At 40.2% G+C, this 25,580-nt stretch overlaps 1 protein-coding gene across 13 annotated transcripts in view; it reads left to right on the top strand.

The window, feature by feature from the left end:
- The window catches only part of PPP1R12B (protein phosphatase 1 regulatory subunit 12B), a 216,657-nt gene that overhangs the window by 66,609 nt on the left and 124,468 nt on the right, over positions 1-25,580 (top strand). For 7 of the 13 annotated variants that reach the window (XM_053209246.1, XM_027074707.2, XM_027074708.2 and 4 more), the window contains exons 4-14: positions 1,107-1,266; positions 2,545-2,689; positions 3,741-3,815; positions 6,436-6,515; positions 7,170-7,309; positions 13,042-13,154; positions 15,861-16,064; positions 17,130-17,212; positions 18,430-18,555; positions 21,250-21,432; positions 24,748-24,930. In XM_053209246.1, coding sequence (XP_053065221.1) covers positions 1,107-1,266; positions 2,545-2,689; positions 3,741-3,815; positions 6,436-6,515; positions 7,170-7,309; positions 13,042-13,154; positions 15,861-16,064; positions 17,130-17,212; positions 18,430-18,555; positions 21,250-21,432; positions 24,748-24,930 — 1,492 coding nt within the window. Of the gene's footprint in view, positions 1-1,106; positions 1,267-2,544; positions 2,690-3,740; positions 3,816-6,435; positions 6,516-7,169; positions 7,310-13,041; positions 13,155-15,860; positions 16,065-17,129; positions 17,213-18,429; positions 18,556-19,090; positions 19,132-21,249; positions 21,433-24,747; positions 24,934-25,580 lie in introns of those variants that run through there. The other 6 variants (XM_027074710.2, XM_027074709.2, XR_008293090.1 and 3 more) reach the window with 5 other exon arrangements.

The raw sequence follows: 25,580 nt of genomic DNA, 5'->3' as shown, positions 1-25,580 counted from the left end.
GACCAAACACAGAGAAAGCCTGCTTGTGGGTATAAAACTCTTTGGATGGGTATGTTTGTATTTGGGACATGTAATTATCTTATATAAGGGGGAATGCCCCACCCTTGTCCCTTTTCACTGGCACAGATGTTGGAGAGTTGGTGGCTAAAAGGAGGAACTTTTGGGAGTTCCTCCATAATGTTTTAAAGTGAAACAAAAGCTAAATTCCCTTGGAAGTTTAACTACACGTGACCTACTCAGCTACTCTAGATTCTATAGCTTCAGGTCAGTGTATTTCCCTTGATATGGAATTGAACATTAGAGGTAGATTATTTTTTTAAAGTATATCATACCTGAAACCAAGATTTTTAAAAAAATACTTATTTATTTTGGGGGGAGTGTAAGTGAGGGAGAAGCAGAGAGAGGGGACAGAGGATCCAAAGTGGGCTCTGGACTGACAGGCTGACAGCAGGTAGCCCGATTGGGGCTTGAACTTACAGACCTTGGGATCGTGACCTGAGCCAAAGTCGGACGCTCAACCGACTGCCATCCAGATGCCCCATGAAACCAAGATTTTTGGTTACCAATCTTATGGTGTAGTAAGTGGAAAAGAGCAACAGACAGAGACCTAGGATATCAGAGTTCTAGTGGCAGCTCTGATGTATTTTGTGGCCTTGAGCAAAGGCACCTCACCTTTCTATCCTTATTTCCTCATCTGTTAAATAGTGATAGTAATTTCTTATATTTACCTCAAAGGATTATTGGCCAACTAAAACGGTATAACATGTAGAAGGTCTTTGAAGTGTACAGCATTGTGCAAATATTATAATACAAAACTAATGTTCTTTTGGTCTTTATGTTCTTAAAATTGAAAACAAGTTTAAGCACGTTCCTTTAATGGAACTGCCATCACATAGTATTTAAAATGATGATTTAACCCTGGTAAAACTACTACTATGTGTATAAATGCCATTGCTCTTCTAAATAAGGAGTAAACTTGATGAATACCCAACTTGGTGACTAAACTGTTATTTGTGGTTTTATTTATGATGTGTTTAGAACCTAAGGAAAATATCCTGTCAGATTTAAATGGACCTACAGTAATGCTGGCTATCTGGTTTCCGCAGGAGTTGATCTAGAGCAGTCAAGAAAAGAAGAAGAACAACAGATGTTACAGGATGCCCGCCAGTGGCTCAACAGTGGGAAAATAGAAGATGTAAGGCAGCCTCGTTCAGGGGCCACAGCCCTCCATGTGGCGGCTGCCAAGGGCTACTCTGAGGTCCTCAGGTATGGTGCATTTACATCAATCAGGAATTTGGTAGACTGGGAGAAAACGAGCTGGGTTTTGGAAGCAGGGGGTGAATTCGATTTTCAACTATGATGCAATTCTTTCTTTGTTGTTTTCTTCGCTGATCATGCAGTCTTTTCTTATGTTTTGCTGATATGAATCCATAGATGGTCTCCCACCCTCCTACTATCACTTTAGCTTCTCACTGACGTGCATGATATAAAACAGAGTTGAGGTAGACTGGCCTAAGAGATGACCTTACATGACCTCTCTGGTTTATCACTACTTTCCCTGCAATCTTCACCTTTGGTGTCAGGTAATACAGGACAGAATCATTTCTGTCAGGTCATTTTGGTCCTTTTTGGACACAGATCATTTCTTTGGCTCTTTAGATGAACTTTACAGATACTGAGTGTGCAGTGTCCAGCTAGACTAGGAGAGTTTAACTTACATGAGGGATTTAGTTTCTACTCGTCTGCCTGTTCCATTTTTCCTTACATCCACACATGCTGGATGTAGCTCTTGGTGCTTACTGTTGACAGGCTTTCCCAAATCGTGGGTAGCTAATAGCACTGTCTGTGTAGTCGTGGCCAGACTCTTCCAGTGCTTCATATTCCACCCACCGTGGGGTTTCCCTGGCCTGGTTGACGTTCTCTGGAGTTCTTTGTGTCTGGAGGCCCGTGATAAAGGGAACCTCATTCAGGCCAGTGCAGTTTGGGACCTCAGGAGTCCTACCTTTCTTCCTCCTTGCACACAGATTATAGCTTTGTAGTTAGCACGAAGTCCCTGCAGATACTTTGCAGGGTTGGAAGTGTGACAGCCTACAGTAAAACGTACAGGGTCCTGGAAAGACCAACTAGAAAGGTAGTAAGCAAAGTGCCCTGAAGAGAATTGAGTTCTCACTTTACATGTTTCTTCCTTCCTGCACTAGAAGTGGAAAACACACCTTGTAACAGAATTATGTGGTTTGGCTAATAGAATTAGGCTTTGGTTAATCTCAAAGGTATATCCCTTTCTAAACGTTTGCATCCATGGTGCAACATGGGTGTGCCTAGGAGGTGCCATAGGACCTTTAAGAGAGGGTTGATAACTGTTCTGTATGATTGGTTTTCAGTGTAGTAACTATGAAACCTGAGCTCTGCCTTAGAGGACAGAAATAATCACAAGACCCCAGTGGTTCAGGGCCAAAATCTGAAATATCAATTAGGTGATAGTTTATGTGGCAGAAAACTATAATATAGAGGGTATAAATATCTTGTTTGGGGTTTTCTTCTTAGACTTTTAATTCAGGCTGGCTATGAACTCAATGTTCAGGATTATGATGGCTGGACTCCCCTCCATGCTGCTGCGCACTGGGGTGTGAAGGAGGCTTGCTCCATCCTGGCGGAAGCACTCTGTGATATGGATATCAGGAACAAACTGGTTAGTATGCCCGACCTTCTAAAAGGGCAGTGAGATTGGTGGCTGGGTCTCTAGAACAAAAACTTAAAGTCTTAGTTAAATGGCCAGGCTCACTGTCCAGGGAAACATACGTCACAGGCAGCTATGGCTCTGCTCCCCACATCCTCCTCCCTCCCCCCTGCCTCATTATCCACACAGAGAGGTTTGCTGTGTTAAATAAAACTCTACTGACCTAGCATTCTGATTCTATTTATGTTGAAGGCCCTAAAATAAACAGGAAAAAAAGATATTTGCCCTTGGCAAAAATGAGCATTGGAAGTCCTAAGGCTATTGTTTGTGGTGAAGTATGAAAGATGTTATTTTGCTTCATTTTTAATTCAAAGACTTTTAATAGCTGAGCTCTACTCACATCCAGTCACTGAAAAAACATTATAATGACAAAGATCCTTGTCTCTGGCTGAAAATAGTGTTGTTGAGCCTCATGTCAAGCAACTTTAGAAGACTTGGAACTCCTATCGCAAAAATACTGATTTTCTAGGAATCCAGAGATATGGCTTTTTATTTAGTAGATGTTCTTACCTGCCTCACATCTCTCCTGAACCCAGCTTTCTCTCAGATTGTGGGTTAGCGTCCTATATTGTGCTGACATTTCCTAAAAAAATACCCTTCTCTCACTTCAAGGGAGATGACATGTGCCCTGAACCTCCTTCTGAGGCTTATGAAAGCCCCTTATTGAATTTATCAGAGCAATTAAGACCATTTTAGAACAGGTACAAGGAGAAACTTCAATTGATTATTTGCCAAAAGGCAATAAAGCATTAGAGATGATGTGATGCTTTCCTCAATACTGTTTTACAAACTATAAAAACTTGTATTTAAAGGACTTGCTGTTCCTTGTTTTGTTTCTTCCTCTGTGCTAGTTGAAGGCATTGTTATAATGCAGAATAGATTTTAGGGAAGCAGCTATCAATTGGAACAAAGGCATAAAGTGAGTATTGAATAGTTTTCCCATAAAGTCACGTGATTGCTGTTTCTGTTTTCTGTTGATCATGGTACCCCTTTTCTCTGCCAGGGCCAAACACCATTTGATGTGGCTGATGAGGGTCTTGTGGAGCACTTGGAGATGCTCCAGAAGAAGCAGAATGTGGTGAGTCTTCAGTTAATGCTTTTAAAGCTTTTGTAACAGTGTAACAATGGGGGCGCCTGGGTGGTTAAGTGTCCAGCTCTTGATTTCAGCTCAGGTCATGATCTCGTGGTTTGTGGGTTCGAGCCCCAAGTCGGGCTCTGTGCTGACAGTGTGGAGCCTGCTTGGGATTCTCTCTCCCCCTCTCCCAGCCCCTCTCCCACTGGTGCTTGCTCACTCACTCCCTCTCTCTCTGAAAAATAAATAAATAAACATGTATTTCTAAAGCTTTTATAACAATGCAGTCCACTGCAGATATCTCAATCACTTGTTTTAGTTGTCTACTGAGAGCTGAAATGGACATATCTGCATTTCAGAGATGATCATTATTCCCTTCAGGGACTAGCAATAGTCTGTTAGAAGATATTCCAAAAACCATTGTTGTTAAAGTTTACTCATCATAAGATAGCCTTCAAGCAGCTGAAAGTCAAAAATGACAAGAACAGGGGCGCCTGGGTGGCTCAGTTGGTTAAGCATCTGACTTCAGCTCAGGTCATGATCTCATGATTCATGAGTTCGAGCCCCACATCAGGCTCTGTGCTGTTAGTGCAGAACCCACTTTGGACCTTCTGTCCCCCTTTCTTTCTGCACCCTCCACCCCTGCTCCTGTTTTTCCCCCCTCTCTCTCAAAAATAAACAAACATTAAGAAAATAAAATAAAATCTATTTTTAAAAAGATGACAAGAACAATAAGCTAATAATTACCCTTGAGTTCTAGAAAGTGAATGTGGTATGTTCAAATCAGTTTTTTCCAAATAGGGAGTACCAGGGTAGAGGACATCTCATTAACTTTTTTCTCCCCTATTGACTGGAAGGACATCTTTATTTAAAGTAAATTCACTACAGAAAGGAATATATTTCTTTCTGAAAAAGCAAACAAGGCCACAAAACTAAAACTGCCTTTTGGCATTGGACAGTACTTGGTCAATGACTCATACTTATTCAGCATTCATCAGGTATCCAGAATTCAATCCACTTCTCCCTTCTCATTCTAAATCTTTTATTGTTTGGCTGCACGTACCATTCTGTTGCTTAGTGCTACATAGGAGACCGGTACCCACGTATAGACTGCGGAATGAGAAAACCCACCCAATATAAAGACAAACTGTAAATAATTTACATTTTCTACCCATAAGTGGGATGAGTGATTTGGGCAAAGAGAATAAAGATCAGTTATTGATGATCAGGGTTGATGTTTGAACAGAGTGGGACAGAAAAAAATCACTAGCTTTCCTTCGCATGATTGTGGTTCAGGGCATGTGAACTCAAGTTTAGCACCAGTAAGAGAAACGTAGAGCAGCTCTGAAAGAAAGAACTCTATATAGTTCACTGATGGCACAGACCAGCCATGTCTCACCTCACCCATGTTCACTACATCTGCACCGGTAGAGTGAAAATCCTCGTTACCTCAAGGCTTAGTTGGAAAATTGCATATGTACAGCTCAGACAAACACAACTTCCACTTCGTTTTGTTTTCTTTAGTGAGCAACTGGAATCGAAACTAGAACTTAGGACTTTGCAAACACAGTATTGGTGCTGTTGTTTAGCAGCAGCAACCTTCCTAAGATGTATACTTTGCATAGTTTGGTGGTGGTGTTTTTTTTTTTTAAGTCCATTTATTTATTTTGAGAGAGTAAGAGAGCATGAGCAGGGGAGAGGCAGAGAGAGAGAGAGAAAGAATCCCAAACAAGCTCTGTGCTGTCAGTGCAGACCCTGACTTGGGGCTTGATCTCTGAGATCATGACCTGAGCCAAAACCAAGAGTTGGATGCTCAACCAAATGAGCCACCCGGTGCCCCTGGTTTTTGTTGTTTTTTTTTAACTTTTTATTCTGAAATAATTTTTAGACTCACATAGAAGTTGCAAAAATAATATAGAGAGTTTCTGTGTACCCTTTACCCAGCATGGTTTGGTTTTTGAACGTAAATAATGTTTTCACTGAATAACATTTCTGTGTTGGGAATGGTGCTTATCTTTGCTCCATGCCTAACTTCGGGGTCCAGGGATATAAACACTTGTGCAGAGCATGTATCTAAGGACCAGATGATTTATTCTAAGGGCTTATTTCCCCGTTAGTGCTATTGCCGACCTAATTCAGTATGTGGTCATAAAGAATTCTTTCAGAGTTCCTTCCTTTTTTTTTTTTTTTCCTAGTCTACTAGAAGCCAGGCTTTCTTTCTTTTTTTTTTGTTTTAAGTTTATTTATTTTTTTTTATTAATCTCTATACCCAACGTGGGGCTCGAAGTCATGACCCCCAGATCAAGAGTCACATGCTCTTCCGACTGAGCCAGCCAGGCGCCCCTAGAAGCCAGGCTTTTTTTGAAGATTGGGTTTGGATATTTCATATGGGCAGTTTTATTGAACCTCTAACCCCATGCTTTTTCTCCTACCTCGGATGAAGATTGTTCTCTGTCATTGTCTTCTAGAGAGACCCAACTGATGTGTTTCTCTTTTTCTCAGTTCTTTCTTTTTGGTTTTGGTCCTGTCTTCTTCAGAATGACAGTACCATTTTGAGTTCTCATTGTTGCTAATTTTTACCAGTAGTTAACTTCCCTCCTTTTCTCTCTGTTTTCTCAATTTCAAGCTTCGAAGTGAAAAAGAGACACGGAATAAGCTCATTGAGTCAGACCTGAACAGCAAGTTGCAGAGTGGACTCTTTAAGAAGTAAGACATTCGGAGCTTGCAAAATGTGATGAGCTCTGCTGTGTGTGGGTGCTATGTGTGTGTGACATACTTAGCTTGAGAATTTATATAGTAAAGAAACTGTGTTTGAATCTTTGAGGGGCAAGGAGGTGGCACTGAGATATGGGGAAACACTGAGGATGGATGAATGTGTTTTACATTTAGAAATTAATCGAGACTGTGTGCAACATTTTCCCCCCTGGCTTAGGGGTTCCTAGTCCTCATTGCATCCCTAACTATATGTTCTGTGAACTCAGGGACCATGTGTGTTTTGTTCACCACCATTGCAGGGCCTGGCATGATTTCTGGCATGTAATAAGCACTCAGTAAACATTTATTAAATGGCTTTTAAAACATATTTGCTTGCTTCATCACCATCAAGATTCATAGCCTTCCTTTTTCCTGTGTGTTGAACAGGTGAAATCTGCTTAAGTCATATTCTGAAGTTAAATACTAAACCTTAGTCTGCAAAAACCCAAAGATCCAAAAAAATTTAGAATTGAGAAGGATTTGATGTATTTCTATTACCCCTTCTACACAGAGGTTTATAGACTTGTTCTCTTTATGCTTGATTATCAGTGAACTTGAATAGTTTGCCATTTCTGAATTGCACTCAAATCATCTTCTTTAATTTAGCAAAGAGAAGATGCTCTATGAAGAAGAGACACCCAAGTCCCAAGAAATGGAGGAAGAAAGCAAAGAGTCCAGCAGTTCCAGCTCAGAGGAGGAGGAAGGCGAAGATGAAGCTTCTGAGTCAGAAACCGAGAAGGAGGCAGGTAATGCAAAGATCCTGTTTCCATAATGCAAGGAGATCACTGCTTATCACAGCTAGGAGACCTCAGAGGGCTCCAAAAAGAGCTTTAAGTTTAGTTTTCAAAGATAAGATATCCAATTTTGAGTAAAACCTCAGTTGTAAAAGCTGTGAGCTATGTTAGAAATATGTGTACGAGTTTCTATGTAGCCATACGATAAGGTGCACAAAAAATTCTTGTGTATGTAAAGGAACCATCTGTCTGACCTCGGGTTGGTGGGATTGAGAGACCAGATTCCAAACCTCACTATGCTAAGAGACTGAGGAGATGAGGTCTTGCAGAGGCACATTTGGTCAAGTCTCTTTAACCAACTGGTGACAATTTGCATTTAGTTTTCAGGTTCATCTGATTCCCTAAACAGAATCCCAAGATCTTTTTATTTTTCCTTCTGATTATGTGAAGCTCCTTCAATTCCTGAGCTGGGGATTCAAGAAGGAACAAAATCATATTTACCTTTATGACTCTTACTATATATGCTTCATGTGGTACTTCTTGAGTTTATCATATGGCAAGACAGAACCCCCAACAGTGAGAGGGAGCTGCTAAACATGGTCAGATCAGCATGCTATAAAATCACCCATAGGTTTTGATATACAGTCAGGCAAACGCTGAGGAGATAAATACTGGGTTTTACTCAATAGAGGTTCAAAAGCAACACAATAGCTCTCATGGATAATTGGAAGTTCATGATAACTAAGATTTTACCGTACTTGTGTCCTGAGCTCACTGGCTTGTATTGGTAGTATTAGTATTAGCTCATCGAATGTCACCAAAGGCAATTAGAGACCATTGACTGTGCAGAGAAGATAAGCACTAGCTAAGTTGGTAGCATGGGAGATGACCTTTTACTCATGGAGCCTTGAATTTCTGTTATTAAGTAGGCACAGAATACTCTGGAAATGCTGGTGTAGTACCTATCAAAATTTGTAAGTGCTCATCTTTTTTATGTTTTTACTGTTTTTTGAGTACTTACATAACTTAGGCTTCAGGTATTACTGTCTGGTCTTGCTCTGTGCTAGATCACTTTGTTGGCTACCAAGCTATTAGAAGAATGGGAGGGAGCTACCTGAACTACTATCGTTGTTTTGTGGTATGTACCCATGCCTCAGGTCTCTGGTGCCCTGCAGCCCATCTCTACATTGCTTGTTGGAGTCAAACACCCACAGCACCCTTTGGCAGGGGTGATGCTACACCCCTGTCCAGAAACTGTCTACGATCACCTTCCTCACCCATGGCTTTGCCTGTGGAGTAGTCCCAAACCCCGTCGCCTGACCTTTAAGATCTTTCATAATCCATCTCCAGCCCACCTTTCCAGTGCTTTCCAGGGCCTAGGCAGCATCATCAACTAGCCACGCTGGATTGTTTGGTTTCCCCAAACATGCCCTGAGCTTTCCTATCCCTGGACATTTATTTGTATCTTCGAATTCATTTCTGGCCGTCAAGTGTTTATTGAGTGATTTCTGTGAGAAGCCATGGGATTTACCACACTGAAGAAGCCTTTCTTTAGTTTTCCTATACAAGAAGCTGAAAAGGAACGGACCACTTCACTGTTCTCCCACCCCATGATAATCGCTCCCCTGTTTGTATCCCTCTAACACTTTTTACTTATCTGTGTTGTAGCACTCCTCATCTCGGCTGGGAACTCTAGTTTATCATTTACTCGTAACTAGGTCTCTGTGAGATGCCAGGCACAGGACAAGCATTCACATTCATTAAATGCTTTTGTTGAACACATCTAGGAGATACAGGGGAATAGGAAGGCAGATACATGAATCAAATACATGCCACATGACAGAGATAAGTGTAGTCAGTGGTATTCACTAGTAAGAAAGATTGTATTTAGGCGCCTGGGTGGCTCAGTGGGTTAAGGGTCTGATTTCGGCTCATGATCTCACGGTTTGTGAGTTCGAGCCCCACATCAGGCTCTCTGCTGTCAGCACAAAGCCCGCTTTGAATCCTCTGTCTCCCTCTCTCTCTCTGCCCCTTCTCCTCCTGCTCCTGTTCTTTCTCCTTCTCTCTCAAAAATAAATAAACATTTCAATTAAAAAAAGAAAGATTGTGCTTAGTTTGGGGATTATAACGACACTTTACATTTGTGTAGTGCTTTTTTACTCTGCAATGCACTTACAACCACATATTTTGAGATACATGTCATCATCACTGTATTATTATGGGAAATTGACCCTGTAGGAGGTTAGGCAGATTGGGTCTCATACCTGGCAAGTGGCATGTCTAAGATCCTAACTTTGGTCTGGGACTCCTCAGAGTAGCAGGGGCAGAATGAAATATAGAAATTATTTGCCTAAAATGAGAAAGAATGAAATCATGCAGCAATGTGGATGGAACTGGAAGGTGTTATGCTGAGTGAAAGAAGTCAGTCAGAGAAAGACAGATGTCATATGTTTTCACTCATATGTGGATCTTGAGAAACTGAACAGAAGACCATGGGGGAAGGGAAGAGGGAAAATAGTTACAAACAGAGAGGGAGGGAGGCAAACCACAAGAGACTCTTAAATACAGAAAACAAACTGAGGGTAGATGGGGTTTAGGGGAAAGGAGAAAATGTGTGATGGGCATTGAGGAGGGCACTTGTTGGCATGAGTTCTGGGTGTTGGTATGCAAGCCAATTTGACAATAAGGTATATTCATAAAAAAAAAAAAATTATCTGCCTAAAAAGTGACAGCTAAAGCTGTAGAAAAGATGAGATTTCCCACGGGAGAGATTGTAGAGAAAAGATGTTACAAAAAAGAATGGTGTGTTTAGGAAGTAAAGGAGGCAAAGAAGGTATGGTCACAAAGGTTGAGGAAAACCAGAGTATGTATTTTTGCATCAGAAAAGCCAGGGTAGGAGTGGGAAGGGAGACATCAAGAAAGAGACAGCAATTAGGGAGTCACCGGTAATCTGAGCAGTTTCAGGAGCCTGACGTAGGCAGAAGCCAGATGGTTGCAGCAAGCCACCGTGCTCATTTCTGCCATTTGAAGTTTTACTCATGTCTCAAAGCCCAGCTCAAATCAACTTCCTTTATGAAGCCTTATCATCACAGATACAAGTGTTTCTTCCCTCCTCTGACTGGTAGCTATTCGTTTGAATCTCTTTTTTATTACTTACACTAAGAGTGTTATTTCCATTTATTTATTTCTCATCTCCTCTGTTCTTCCCCTACTGACCAGTTTCAGAAGCACTGAAATGTATTGTGTGTCTTGTTTATCTTTCTGTCTTCCATAAAGCCTGGCACAGGGCCTTCCTTCTACATGCTGGGGTGCTCAATAAATATATATATGTTGGAAGAATTTGGGGAACTGGATTATGTCTAAACCTTTCCAAATGATGCCTGACACATTATGTATGTACTGAACAGGTATTTGTTGAATGCATTTATCCTGGATTTGGTTTTGCATTTATCCTGTTTTTAAAGGTCCATAGATACAACCTCATAAAATGACAGTTTTCATATGTCTTACATATAAATGTATTTGTAAAGAATACTAATTCTATTTTGAGGTGAATGTAAGCTGTTTGATTTGGATTTCTATTTTCCTCTTTTATTTATTTGGCTTAAACATTTGGTATATTAGTTATCTATTGCTGAATAACAAGCCATCCCCAAATTTAGTGGTGCTTAAAACAACCATTTTTATGGACCCAGTTCTAGGAGTTGGCGATTTGGGAAGGGCTTCACTAGGATGGCTGTTCTCTCCCCCATATAATAATACTGGACTTAGTTATGTGTTGGTGGTCAGTTGGTAAGTCAGCTAGGGGATGGCTGGTCCTGGATAGCCTTGCTCACCTTTCTGGTGTTTGGTTAGGATGTTTGAAGCAAATGTTTCTCTTATCATCAGGGAGACTAGCCACTGCTTCTTCATACGTCAGTTGGATTCCACAAGTAGAAAGAGCAAGACTCAGTGTACAAGCACTTTCCAAGCCTCTGCTTATGTCACATTTGCTAACGTCCCAGTGGCCATAGCAAGTCACATTGCCAAGCCCAGAGTCAATTTGAGAGGTCACTACACAGGGTTATAGATTCATTGGGAGTTTCTTACTGTAATGGTCTGTTGCATTTGGCTAGGAAGGTATATATCCTGGGGATAGAGATTCTCAGGTAATACTTAAAGAATGCCTTGAATATTCACAATGACCACAAAAAAAATGATAGCATTAATAACTAGGGACTCATTATGGCCAGACATTGAGCTGTGCAGTTTAAACACATCGTCTCTAGTCTTTTTTTTTTAATGTTTATTAATTTTTGAGAGAGAGCATGAGTGGGAGGAGGGGCAGACAGAGAGGGAGACACAGAATCCGAAGCAGGCTCCAGGCTGTCAGCGCAAAGCCCGATGTGGGGCTCGAACTCACGAGCCGCGAGATCATGATGTGAGCTGAAGTCAGACGCTCAACAGACTGAGCCACCCAGCCACTCCTTGTCTCTAGTCTTTATAGCAACTTGTTGGCAAGAATTAAATCCCTGATTAGCCAGTGAGGAAAATAGAGGTTCAGATATGTTAAGTAATTTGCCCAGTGTCACACAGCTGGGATGTGACTTAAAATTGTCACATAATTCGGGGTTCCTGGGTGGCTCAGTTGGTTAAGCATCTGACTTTGGCTCAGGTCATGATCTCACAGTTCATGGGTTCAAGCCCCGTGTCAGGCTTTGTGCTGACAGCTCAGAGCCTGGAGCCTGCTTCAGATTCTGTGTCTCCCTCTCTCTCTGCCCCTCCCCCATTCATGCTCTGTCTCTGTCTCTCAAAAATAAATAAAAGTTAAAAAGAAAATTTAAAAATTGTCACATAATTCATAGGTGGGTTACTCTGGGACTCTGTTTCCAGAGTACATAGATCAGAAGGCCCTAGCACACCTACTAGGTGCAGGCTCTGTACTGGTTATCTGATATATAACAGTGAATGAGACAGACAAGATTTCCACTTGATGGCCCTATAAGACGAAGTATTCCTGTTTATTAAGAGGTTTCACCTACTATAGTTCTATGGTTTACCTTATAATATCTTCTGTAATCCTTTCTCCCTTTATTTCCTATTGTAATCCCAAGAATATTCATTACTTTAATTAGGCCTGCTTAAATTAGTCTTGCTTAGACTTAAATTTACTGACCAACAGATGCATTTTGATTTCAGAGTCATTACTCATAGCATTTCTTTCTCCTGCCAATTGGTATTTGTCTTCCAGCTTTCTCTATGGCATCTTTCCTTGTTGTTTCCTCCCTCAGAGGGTTTACTCTGAACTCATAAAGCCCTGTTTAATCTGACTCAACCAATTTAGCACCTAACTTATATATGAGCTTGTGTTGTTGCTATTATTATTATGCATCTTATCCCTTTTCTTGATTGTAATTACCTAGAAAGCAAGATCTTATCTGGTTTTTCCTGCCCAACTTCCCAAAACAGAGTTTATTCTTAGTATGTACATACTGATGAGTTTTATGTATGATACACAATATGGAGAAAGTTTTCAGTTATATATCAAGGAATTAGAGCCTACTAAGAAAGGAATACCATTGAGTTTATTTCCTTTTGGCAATAGTTGCTGGAGATTTCATTTTCGTTTGAGTCCAAGCATTACATAGCCCTAATAATCTGTTTTGATAATAGGTAAACCTTTTCTGTTAGCAGAAAAGTGCATACATATACACAGATAAGATTTTCATACTTGCACTTCTTGCTTCTCTTGTCTTAAATAATAGATAAAAAACCAGAAACCATTGACAACCATTCCAACTCTGAAAGCAAGAGTATTATTACGGAACAGATACCAGCACCAGCTCAGAATACCTTCTCTGCCTCTTCAGCCAGGAGAGTGAGTATTTTGGAATTAATTTGAATATTATATTTCCCTACTATCCTAACATACAGTTTGAAAGGTCTTAGAGATACATTCTTGCAAGATAATTCAGATAGATTCTTGCCTGTCTTAGTCCGCTTAGTTTGCTATAACAAAATACCACCAACCGGGTGCCTTTAAACAATAGAAATCTATTTCTCTCATAATTCTGGAGTCTAGGATGTTCAAGATCACGGTGCTAGCTGACTCAGTTCCTAGTAAGGACTCTCTTCCCAGTTTGCGGACAGACTCCTTGTCTCCAAATATAGTCACGTTGGGGATTAGGGCTTCAGGGTATGGAATTGGAGGGTGGGCACATATAATTGCATTTATAACATTGCTCACAAAAACCACAAATCCATCACCAAACAAATTTGGCTACAATGTGTTTAGATAACATAGGATATAGTAATCTGGACCAAAGACATTTTGTCAATTGCCTATTTTCTTCATATCTAAGGCTAAGGTAAATATATGTAAATCTCAGGCTAGGCTACGAAAATACCTAGCATTCGGTATTAATTGACTTGAGGACTTCTATCCTTTCTTATTTCTTGTTTAAAATTTTACTTTAATAAGTAAAGTCTTTATGATGAGTAGTGAGCAGAGGTAGAAAGAACTTGTTGAAATACCAGAGACATCTCCTCCTGCTACTCGGCCCAGGCCTCTGAGATGCTTCTAATCAGTGAGACGGACTTGAATAATGACTCTGCTTTACAAAGTAAACAGTTAGTTTTGAGGTTAAGAATTGATCTGAGTTCTTGGGAAGAAAGCTGATGAAAAAACTCTGGTTTTATAGATACTAACTTACTGATCTTCTTAGTACCTCATGAATTGAAAAGACAGGATTGTGATATCATTGTGGAGATGAGGAAACAAAGGTCTGGTTACTTATTCCTAAGAGCATCGTTGTGAATCCGTAGAGATGTTTCAGATAGAACACAGCCCTCACTCATCATCCAGTCATTTAGCTGTACCTCGCATACTCCCACTGCTTCTAGGTGTGACTAGACTTCTTATTTTTTTAAAAAGAAAATTACTCAATTGGGGCACCTGGGTGGCTCAGTTGGTCGAGCGTCCAACTTTGGCTCGGGTCATGACCTCATGGTTTGTGAGTTTGAGCCCCGCATCGGGCTTGTTTCTGTCAGCGCAGAGCCCACTTCAGATCCTCTGTCCATTTCTCTCTCTGCCCTTCCCTCCCTCTCTCCCTCTGTCTCTGTCTGTCTCTCTCTCAAAAATAAACATTTTAAAAATAAATAAAATAAAAATACTAAGTAAAAAAAAATACATGAGCACCTGGCTGGCTCAGTCGGTAGAGCATATGACTCATGACTTCAGGGTCATGTGTTCAAGCCCCACATTGGGCATACAGCCTACTTAAATACACACACACACACACACACACACACACACACACACAGAGGGAGAAGGAGAGGGAGAGAGAGACACAGATGTATTCCACTTGGCTAAAATAATGCTGGGAAAGACATTTTTCCTCTCAGAATCAGGGTGACTTGTAAAGAGTTGACATGATTGAGCCTCTAAAGTTGGAAGGAGTACATAAATACGTACATTCAGGTGACTAATTAAAAAGAGAAAACCTGAGTGTGAGCTGGAGGTGAGTGATTTAATGGTTCCATTGCATTTTCGCTACTCCAGGCAGTAAAGGTGGCCTGATAGCTGGAGAAAGACCACAGCCATCTTGCGGAGGGGTCCCCCGATCCCAGGAAAGGACTACTTTCCTGCTCTAAAGACCAGTTGTTCCCCGACTGGTCTTTGGGCTAACACTAAGTCTGTGATGTTTTCTGTGGTTTATGGTAAAATGAGGTAATTAAAGACGCTGTAAGCTTTCCAGAAAGCTTTCTTTTCTAATGTTAAAATGTTTTTCTTTTTTCAATGAAATGATGGTGATGGAAATGGTAATGATGTTTTTGAAAGACGTTCTCCTGGCAATAATCTAAAAGATGGCAACTCTGTGACTTCTACCATTTTTTTTTTCTTTTTTAATTTGGCTGCTCAGTGAAATCTGAAACACATGGCCAAGATCAAATAAACTATTTTCTTGAAATAAACAATTAGAATTTGAGTGGAGTGGCTTTTAGTATTTTTATTAGTATTCACTTACATCAATTTCCCACCGTCTTATCACAGTACCTAAAATCATATTTATACGTTGGCTCCTCTGTGTTTTCCAGTCTCCACACATTATAAGAAGGAATTAAGCTCATTAACACCATTTTATAGATGAGCATGTTGAGACCTAGAAAAGTAAAATGTCCTATATTCAGTTACCCAGTGAATCAAGCAAGAGTAGAGGCTTTTACTAGAATGTGGATCTCCTGGTGTTCTAGGTCAGCATTCATTGCTAAGAGAGCAAATAGTGTTTAATTTCTCAGAGAGCAACTCTGTCTGTGTTACAAATCTAAGGCTATTTCTGGCTCGGGGAGAAAGGGAGCCTTGAGAGGTTATTAGCGCCTGCCAGGTGAGGAAGGCGACACTGGCCGAAAGCCTGCCATGTGTTTGTCCTCCTTGAACTGCCTTATATTGCCTCACTGAACTTAGTTAAGTGTGGGGAAAGGCAAATAGACTGAAAAGAATCATCAAGACCTTTTCCCCCCTTCTCTTCTTTTCTTTTCTTCTCTTTTCTTTTCTTTTTTCTTTTCTTTGTTTCTTCCCTCATAGTTCTCCTCCAGCCTTTTTAACAAGCCGGAAGAGCCCAAAGATGAATCTCCTTCTTCGTGGAGACTGGGACTCAGAAAAACTGGCAGCCACAACATGCTGAGTGAGGTGGCCAATTCCAGGGAAGCTCTAAGGGACCGAGGCTCTTCTGTCTACCGGTCATCATCAAGCCCTCGGATTTCTGCTCTGCTGGACAACAAAGACAAGGTGCCGTTTAGGCGGGGTATGGGAGAACTCCAGGGCAGTTCCCTTCTGTGAAAATTCAGTCGTAGGAACACATGAAAGTGTTTTCTGGTCCCTAATTTGATTCTGGAAGTACAGAGTCTTTAGAAGGAGATGGCACGATGGTAGTTTAATCCAGTGGCTATTTTTTTGCTATTACCCAGCCAATAAAAGGAAAAAATGCTTTACCTTTTGGCATACCTTATGTTCATTCTTCCTTACCCTCCTTACCTAGGGTAAAAAAAATTAGAAACATAAAAATTTGGGTATGGCCTAAAAGGCTCCCTTAAGCCAATACCAGTGATATATTCTTTCAGTGTTTAAAAGCAAAGTTCTTTAGCTGGGCTTTCAATCCTAATGAAGCTCAGGCAAATTAGCACTTAAAGAAAAATGTTTAAATGTCTCATTCTTTTCATTACTAGATATATGATCAGGCTAACTTCACAAACAGCTCATCTACATAATCATCCACCATCAGTGCATTTTTATTTCGTACCTTTTGGTTCCAGATTTTCTAGGGCTCACTTGATGCTCTTCTCTGGGGTCAGGTCTTCTTGTAATCCGAGTCCCTTTGCTCGATATTGTGTTTCTGGAGACTCCTCCAGGGGGTGAGGCGTATTGGTTGGGTTAATTCCGCAGCATATTTGTTGTATGTGAAGCTGCGTTTCCACGAGAAGATAGACTGGGGAAGAAATAAGACTTATTTCATCAAGAACTTGAGAGGGGAGCTTTCTGTCTGTGGCTTTTCAAAGGCTCTGTCTCTCTTGGCAAGGCTGCTGCTGTGTGTAATTTGTGCTGCTGTTTTCCTTATTTGATCATCCTGGCTTTTCCCACGAGAATTATTTCCCTACATATTGGTTTTTAATGGAGGAAAAGTAGGAATTAGCCTTTGAAAGCTAACCTTTTGTAATACCACTCAAACCGGAATTGGTATTGGATATAGAAATAAGATTATATATGTATATTAAGTTCTGCTTTTTACCCAAAATGTTACACTGAATCAGTATTGTGTTGTACCTCCTCTGTGCTTTACTTGTTTTGATTTTACAGGAGAGAGAAAACAAGAGCTATTTTAGTTCACTAGCACCCCGGAGGCTCAGCAACACAAGTGACGTCGAAGAAAAGGAGAACAGGTAATCCTGATACAGGCCCAAAGATGGTCCTCTTGAACTTTGCTAGGCATGGTGATGTCTTGGCCATCACTCTGCTGCTGTCTTTCCACAGGTGCCCTTAGCACATCATGAATTGTTTTTCCCTTCTGCTTAGCACACCTCCCAGCCTTTACTCACTTGCCTTGCCAGTTCTCTGCCCTTCGGGCTCTCACTTCAGCTTAGATATTATTGTCTTTAGGAAGTCTTCCCTGACCTTGCCGAGGGTGAATTCATTCTGGTACACCAGCAGGCTCTGGAAAGGTAGGGTTATGTCTGTCTAGTTTCGCAAGGACCCCCTAGCGCCTGGCACATGACCTGTTCCATAGTAAACACCAGAAATATTGTTATTTAATTAGTGATCAACTTCTAATTTGTACGTAGATAAGATTTCAAGTCTTCCTCATCGGTTAAAATGAATGTGAAGATTTTGAAGTACTGCTGCCTCTCGGAGCAGAGCCTGACCTAGAACCTTGCATTTCGAGGTGGGGTCCTCCCCACCAGCAGCACTGATGTCACCTGGAAGCACGTTAGTAATGCAGAATCTCAGGTCCCACCTCAGACCTGCTGAATCAGAATCTGCATTTTAACAAAATTCTCTGGGTGATTCACATGCACATTAAAGTTTGAGAAGAACTATTCTGGAGAGCTTTGTGAAAGATGAAGACCCACAGCTTTTGTAGCCACAGCCCTGAGGGAACAATTATGGATTAGAAATCCTACTGTAGTCCTTTCCTGGATGGCTTATTATTTGTAACACTAAATAGGCTTCCAGCAATTTCTTCCGTTTCCTCTTCTGTGGTAGTTACCTCTTGCTCTGTGACAGACTTTATCTTCCCCACCATCCTCTTCTCTGCTTACTTATGAACAACCTATTGCTTTGTAAAACCCTTTAAAGGAGAGACAAAAGTGACTTCTCATTACAAAAGAGTTGGGAGATCTTTGACATAAGGATTTGGTACCTATTGAAATTAGTTAGCTTTGAAGTTGATAAAAGAAAGCAGACAGTAATACTAGACTCCTCCTCTATCCATAAAGAAAACAGGTATATAAAACAGAGTATTACTTGAAAATGTATCTATTTCCTCAGCCGTATTACATTTTCTCTCTCTGGCTCTTCTCTCCCAGCTTGCACTGTATCGGGGACGAAACTGGTGGTAGGAATCAGTGTTCTGTTTTGTTTTTCTTTTGTGCCTCTACAGAGAATCAGCTGTCAATCTAGTGAGGAGTGGGTCCTATACTCGCCAGCTCTGGAGAGATGAAGCGAAGGGAAAGGAAACTCCGCAGACAGCTGTTCCATCCACCTATGTATCAACCTACTTGAAAAGGTACCAGGCTCCCAGGGGTGGGAGATGATTTTTCTTCACTCTGGCCATGGGTATATGGGTCATAATTGCATGTCGTTTTATATCCAATTAGCACCACAAAAATGAATCAAAACATGGATTACTTTTAGATTTCTTGGGAGTAACGCCTTGACTAATTTTAAATTAACATTAATTTATTTTCCTAACTGAGTTAAGGTAAGCTAATTCCAAATTCTTACCACAGACAGATCTGAATTTATGCTCTCTCCTCTCAGTCCTATTAAAGTCTTCAACTGGAAAGTGACTTCTAGTAATCTCTGAGTAGGACTGAATTTAAATCACTTTTGTCCAGTAGCTAGCTTTCCTTTTTCTAAAACTCGAGTAGTTCTCATCTCGTTACATTTTCGTGGGGAGGAAGGGAGGGACCCTGTAGGGTGGTGAGGGGGGAGGGTAATGGGGACAGTTTTGTATTGCATTAAAGAAGTTTCATTAATTGAAGCCTGTTAATTTAGGGACTTGAGTCTTTTTTTTTTTTTATGACTTTAATGGCCCTCAGATCCATCAAGATGAGAAACTCGCAAGTTTGGTGCAGAGAAGGTACTTGGGTTTCCTTCCCTTTTCTCATCTATATTGTCTTTTCTGCAATTATTTCTTTGCCATGTACCAGCCAGCAAGCAAAGCACCTTTGCCAGAGCCATTAAGCTATAAGATATACTTAATTAGTATATTAATTTGAACTTTGCTGCTGATGTGGAAGAATCTGATTCTCATTGCTTACTTTGAATTCTTTCTTCACTTTCATTTACTCAGCCCCTCCAACTGCCTCTTCATGCCATGGGCTTCATCTTTAGGTTTTATAGATGATTGGTTGGCTGCCCTAGAAACGGCCTTTTGTTATAAACTATGTATTTGGGTTCAAAACTTATTCCCACTTGATCAAAAGAATCTTATCAACTAGTTAATATAAGAACATGGGAACTGGTGACCTATAAAACAAACAGCCACTGTTGCCTTTTAATGGTCTTTAAGTTCTGCAGACACATCCTGTAAGAAAAGGCTCAACTTTGAAGGTACACAAGTATAGTTCAGTGACCTCACTGAAGCTTTATTCAGTATACAAACTCAGTGTTTTTGGCTCAATGAAACTATCACCTCTTTGTCTTCAAGGCTACGGCCTTAATCCATCTAGATACATTATTACTCCTCATAGTTGCATCCAAGACCAAGAAAACTTTTCGAAGAAAACGATGTTCTAGATCTAGGAAAGAGAAAAAGCTGCCTTTTAATTTCCTAACACGTAGTTACACTGTGGTAGGGTAGAGTTGTTCTTTTTCATGATCCAAATCATTAACAAATGGATTGAATGAGTAGCATCTGGTTGAATGTAGTTTGGCATAATTATGGTAAACAGAAGAGAAAGGGACTGCCTCTGTTTAGGGTGGAAAGCATGCTTAATAATGTGAGTGCTTTTTGAAAAAAGATCTACAACTTGCTTCATGCTTTGGATTTCCAAACCTCTATCACCCTTTAAGCATTTTTTAAAATTTATTTATTTTGAGAGAGAGAGAAAGAGAATGCCTGTGTGGGTGAGTGGGGGAGGGGCAGAGAGAGGGAGAGAGAATCCCAAGCAGGCTCTGCACTGTCAGCATGGAACCCAACGCAGGGCTCAGTCCCACAAACCATGAGATCATGATGAGATCATGACCTGAGCCAAAATCGAGAGTTGGACGTTCAACCCAGTGAGCCACCCAGGTGCCCCATAAGCATTTTTTGATTGTATAAAATCTCATTTTATGATCTTTTCAAAAGGGAAGAATCATATGCTATCACTAATTTAAAAAGAAAGCACAAGAAGATATTTGGCAGCCTTGGGCTGTGCTGGACCTCAGCATACTTTCCATTTTCTAGTTCACCTCTTGTCCTTAGGCAGAAATTCCTTTCCTATGTCCCTGTAAAATGCATCGTTACCAAAGAAGACTTCATAGCTTATTTTGCTCACCCCCTGTAGTATGTCATTACTGTAATAGTCAAGGAGTTTTTGGGTTTTTTTTAATTCTAACCCAAATAATTTTTTTTACTTCAGTTGAGGTGGCTCCTACTTATCTTCATTTGAAACAAGAAAAAGTTGCCTTCTATTGCCCATGCAATATTACTTTCTAGACTTCAGCCTTGGAATCCTCCCAAAGATGTGTTTGTTTGAGGCTAAATAACCACGGTTCTCAGAGATGTGTTTTCCCCCCACAGAGCTTTTTATTCCTTTCCACTCTTTAATTTTAAATTTCTACTCCGAAACCTCTCCAAATTCTTGGTCTTACTTTAGCTTCTGTGGGGCTACTTCTGCATCAGGTAGACATTTGGGGTTGCATGATTTTTTGCCTCGGGGTTTGTCGGGAATTACTTTTTCTAATACGATTATTCTATTTCCTAATATTTCTTTTTCTTAGCCTGTATTCTATTCCAATATACTACTCTTCTTCTCTCTCTTATTGCATATTATCTCTCCTCCCCATTCCTTCACTCTTTTGGATGATTGACAGATGCCTGCTTGCTGCCAGTGACCCAGCTCTAGCTGGAGTTGGTCACTCCACTTCCCAGTTGCCATACCCTCTCTTTGGTCTACATTCCTTTTAATGCACAATCTGGGGGGAAGGTGGTGCTGGGAAATGGTGGGTGAGCAGCACGTCCTGAAGAAAGTGACTGTGTACTGTTTTGCAGTGCTTCATTTGGTAGAAGTAGTGACCCCACAAGTCCCTACATTTCAGCCAATCGCAATTCATCTCCTGCTACCTCACCCATTACCATTGGTTCATCTACCTCTCGGGGCAGCAAGTGGCAACCTGCCTCTTCTTGCCCTGCACCAATCAGTGCAAACACTACTGCATCTGTACACCATGGCAGGTAAGGCTTCTTGGAGGCATTTGAGTTACAGTCATCAAAACTAACGCCTCTGGATACACATATGAGATTTGAACCAAAGAGACTTTGTCACTGTGGAAGCACGTGTGAATTCCTGTGAAAATGTCTATAATTTAACAGGGATGCTTTTGTTTTGACTTGTATTAGCCAGCCAACAGTTGCTCATTGAATAATCATAGGGTACATATCTTTGTACTGGGTGTTTAGGCATCAACTTAAAATGACTGCTTTCGTGTGGTTACAATGTAAGGGTCATCCTATTATGGTAAAGCACAGACTAAAAATATCCTCATACTTCACTGACATTAATTTTCCTATAATCGTGCATAGGAATCTCTTCTATTTACTCTGTTTTTGGAGGATGGTATACCAACCCAAATCAGAAGGAAAGCTAACTCATGTTCCAAAAGCTTCCTATAGCTTTCTGAAAATTCCCAGCCAGTGAGAGCGTTTTGCTGGAAACACAGGGGGAAGGAAGAGATTTGTGTTTGTGTAAACTTTGTTCGGGGGCAGTGGTGTCTACTCTGTGTAAGGGGAAGCAGGGAGGCAGCATGGGCGGGGCTTTGTCACGAAAGCGCAGTGGGACTTTAGCTGTGATTTTGACTGTGGCTTTCAACCCTTTATATGTGGTCAGAGACCTTTTCACTTTGGGGCAGGGCAAAGGGACCTCTTTTTGGGGTCTCGCTTCTAGAACTGATACAAAGAAAATGAAAAACATAAATGATGATAGTGTTGCCGTAAGAACACTGCTGTTGGTGGTGCTTCACTGATATTTGTCTGTTTATTAGAATTCTTTCCCTAAAATAAGTGGTGATCATTTGTTTAGCCAGGAGGGATAGGCTCATGACAGATTGTTAATAATAATACTGTACAATTTTGTAGAAATTTATTAGGTTCTCTTAAGAGTTCTGCACAGGCATACTAAATATTATGCCCATAGATGAAGAAACTGACACAGAGAGGTTACTGGATTATTAAGAGCTGGGACTAGGAAAAACCAGTAACAGCTACCATTTGTTGAACCCTATCATGTGCCAAGCATTGGCTTAAATACTGTACAAAAATTACGTAAGCATTCAGTTTACACTCATGTAACAGTAAATCCAAATAATTGAGGCTTAAATATGATAAAGGTGTATTTTTTTTTCTCTCACTTAAGAAAGTCCAGAAATAGGCAGAGGTACCACCACAACTTCAGAGTCATTAAAGATCCTGAATCTTTCTGTCTTTCTGCTTCACAGTCCTTAGATTATGGCTTCCATTTCCATGGGTTGTCTCATGGTGCAAAATAGATGCTGAAGCTCTAGCTGTCATGACTGCCTTCTAGACAGGAAGAAGGAAGAAAGGGGGAAATGCACAAAGAGGGAATGCCTTTAAACTGAGATTATGCTTATATCTCACTGGCTACCTCTAGCAGCCAGGGAGACTTTGGAAAATATGAATTGTTAACTACATATGTTGCTTCTCTCAATAATATATGGGTTCTGTTAGTAAGGAGAAAAAAGGAAAATGAATATGGGTTAGGCAACTAGCTATCTCAGGCACATGTGTATTGTTTATAAAGAGGCCTCCAGTATATGAAATACCATTCTCACTTTATAGATATGGAACCTGAGACCCAAAACTTAATCACCTGCCCAAGGTCACACATCTAGTAAGAAACTGAGGCAGGGGTTGAACCTAGATTTGTCCATGTCAGAGCTCCTGTCTCTTTCACTATTTTGTTTCCACGGAGCTTATATGTTATTCAGGGCTGTATACTAAGTGTTCTACATACGTTATTTTATTTATTTATCACAAGACCCCTACACATTAAGGTACCATTAACCCCATTTTACAGATGAAGAGACTAGAGAAGTTAACTTGGCTAAAAGGTAGCCCCACATGGTTCCAGAGCCTCTGGCCCCTGCTCTGGAGCTTTTCCTGTTCTGCTCCTAACAAACTACTTATAAAATTACTCCGCATTTCAAAATAATAGTACAAGTCCTATCCTGTAATTTATTAAAATAAAATCCTTGGCATTTCTACAGCAGGAAAAATTGCAGAGAGAACAAAACATGATATTAACCTAGAAAGAATTTTAGGTAAGGTTTTGATAAGTGTAATTTTTTATAGCTTTGTTTCTGGCTAATTTTATTAGCTGTCCTGTAGACTTATACATCTTATAAGTCTGAGGAATTTAATTTCACCTTTTTTCTGAGTCATTAATTGCTCCTGGAGAAGTGGCTTGTGTTTTTTAGATACCACTTCAAAACTGTTCTATTTTTATATTTGCATATATAGGTACCATATTTAGATTTTTACAATCTGATTATTGCTTTCAAGCTTATTCTAATGATGTGATTATTTGAAAATGAGCTTATAGCTACTTAGAAGCAAGTAATTCTGAGTAGGTGAAAAAAACAGATTTTTAGCATTCATTATTTTCATTGCTTTTCCCATCTCTGTGAATATCAATTTTGGATCTCTGTTACCCCAGCAACAAGCTGTGACATCACAAATGATAGCTTTTTGGGTGGAGAGCCAATGGTTGCTCTCAACTCTTTGTTAAGAAACAAAGATCTTGTTTTCATGTAAATGAGTTTAATTATACAGCTTGCTGTTGGAAAATCTGTAGTTAAGGTTACATATAGAATCTTAATAGTTTTTATTCCTGTTGCTCATGTGTGCACTTAAGAATACAGACAATTAGGCATTTGGTTAAATGGGAAGAAAGCAGTTGCTGAGCTAGGTGCAAGAGAACTGAACATACTGAGGTTGTATTTATCAAATATCTCTGGAATCCAAGAAGATGGTCATCTAATCTAGGCTGAGGACTACCACAAAGACTCTCACTGCCAAGAATTAAGGGGCAGGTGGAGACTAATATCGTAAGTGACTTTAGTGTTGTTTTCATGTGTGTGGAGAGACCCTGCTTCTGTATGCGTGTGTGGAGACCAGATGGTACTCAGGAATCATTTAAAGCAGTCTTGCATATGTTACTATCTTGCCTGGTGCCCTAGCTAATTTTTAAAAAAATTTTTAATCTCGGGGAAAAAAAAAAAATGTTCATGGAACAGAACTCTTTGTGCAGAGGATATCAGACTTAAATGTATCATCATACTGTTCTAAGATTTAAGAGCTCAGAATTAAAAAAAATAGTCAACCAACAAACAAAATCTGAGCAAGAAGATTCTGTAGTTAAACTTACCTCCAGCCCTTTGTGTGCTAGTGCTTTGTGATGTAGCATGCCTGACCATTCTCTTTCTGCTTGTGTTTTTGGGTTTTTTTGTTTTGTTTTGTTTTGTTTTGTTTCAGGACTCCTTACAAATCACAGGCTGACTCAACAGCAGAGAAAACAGCAGACAATGTCTCTTCCAGCACCCCGCTCTGTGTGATCACTAATCGCCCTCCACCTAACACTGCCAATGGGGTTACAACTGCCACTCTGCTCTCCACTCCTGGAACAGACTCCTCTGTGGAAGCCAGGGAGAAGAGGAGGTATGTTATGTACTGATTTCATTTGTGGGGTTCTGCTTTGAGGTAGGAGATACAGCAGTGGGTGTGAAGTCTTTCCCCTAATCCCAAATACATTTATGAAAGTAGATCTTTATATTATAGTTTGGGTTTTGTATTTTGCCTCCGGGAGATTTTTGGCAAAGATCTTAATTATTTCTGATCATTTAATAAAGATACTTATTCTGTTATGAATAGAGGCATATCTTTTTTCTATTTTTCTTATAAGAGAAATCATGGTCAGGCATTATTTCCCCATTTTGTGATGGAGAACATGAAGCACAGAGAAGGATCTTTTGTTTTGTTCTGAGGAGTCCGTGAAGATTTCTCTGGCAGCAAGGAAAAGCGGTGGCATGATAAAAGGCTCAGAGAGATAAAGCTAGGATATAAAGTTTTAATTAATTTAAGAATACCAGAAAAGGAAGTGCATAGTATGTGATGACATGGTAGAAGGATAGTGACTGCTTACTCTACAGTTTCTTTAGAGAAAAATTATGAGAGAGCAGTCATGAATTGGTATAGGAGAGATTTCAGGTAGAATCTAAGAATAACTTTTTGATTGTCAGTTTTAAGAGACCTTGGAAGATGTAACCAAGAATAGGACGTTTTCTCCACCTAAAAAAGTGTAAAAAATA

Source organism: Acinonyx jubatus, chromosome E4 (genome assembly GCF_027475565.1).
Source record: "Acinonyx jubatus isolate Ajub_Pintada_27869175 chromosome E4, VMU_Ajub_asm_v1.0, whole genome shotgun sequence".
Lineage (NCBI taxonomy): Eukaryota > Metazoa > Chordata > Mammalia > Carnivora > Felidae > Acinonyx > Acinonyx jubatus.
This window is presented reverse-complemented; position numbering and strand designations above follow the sequence as displayed.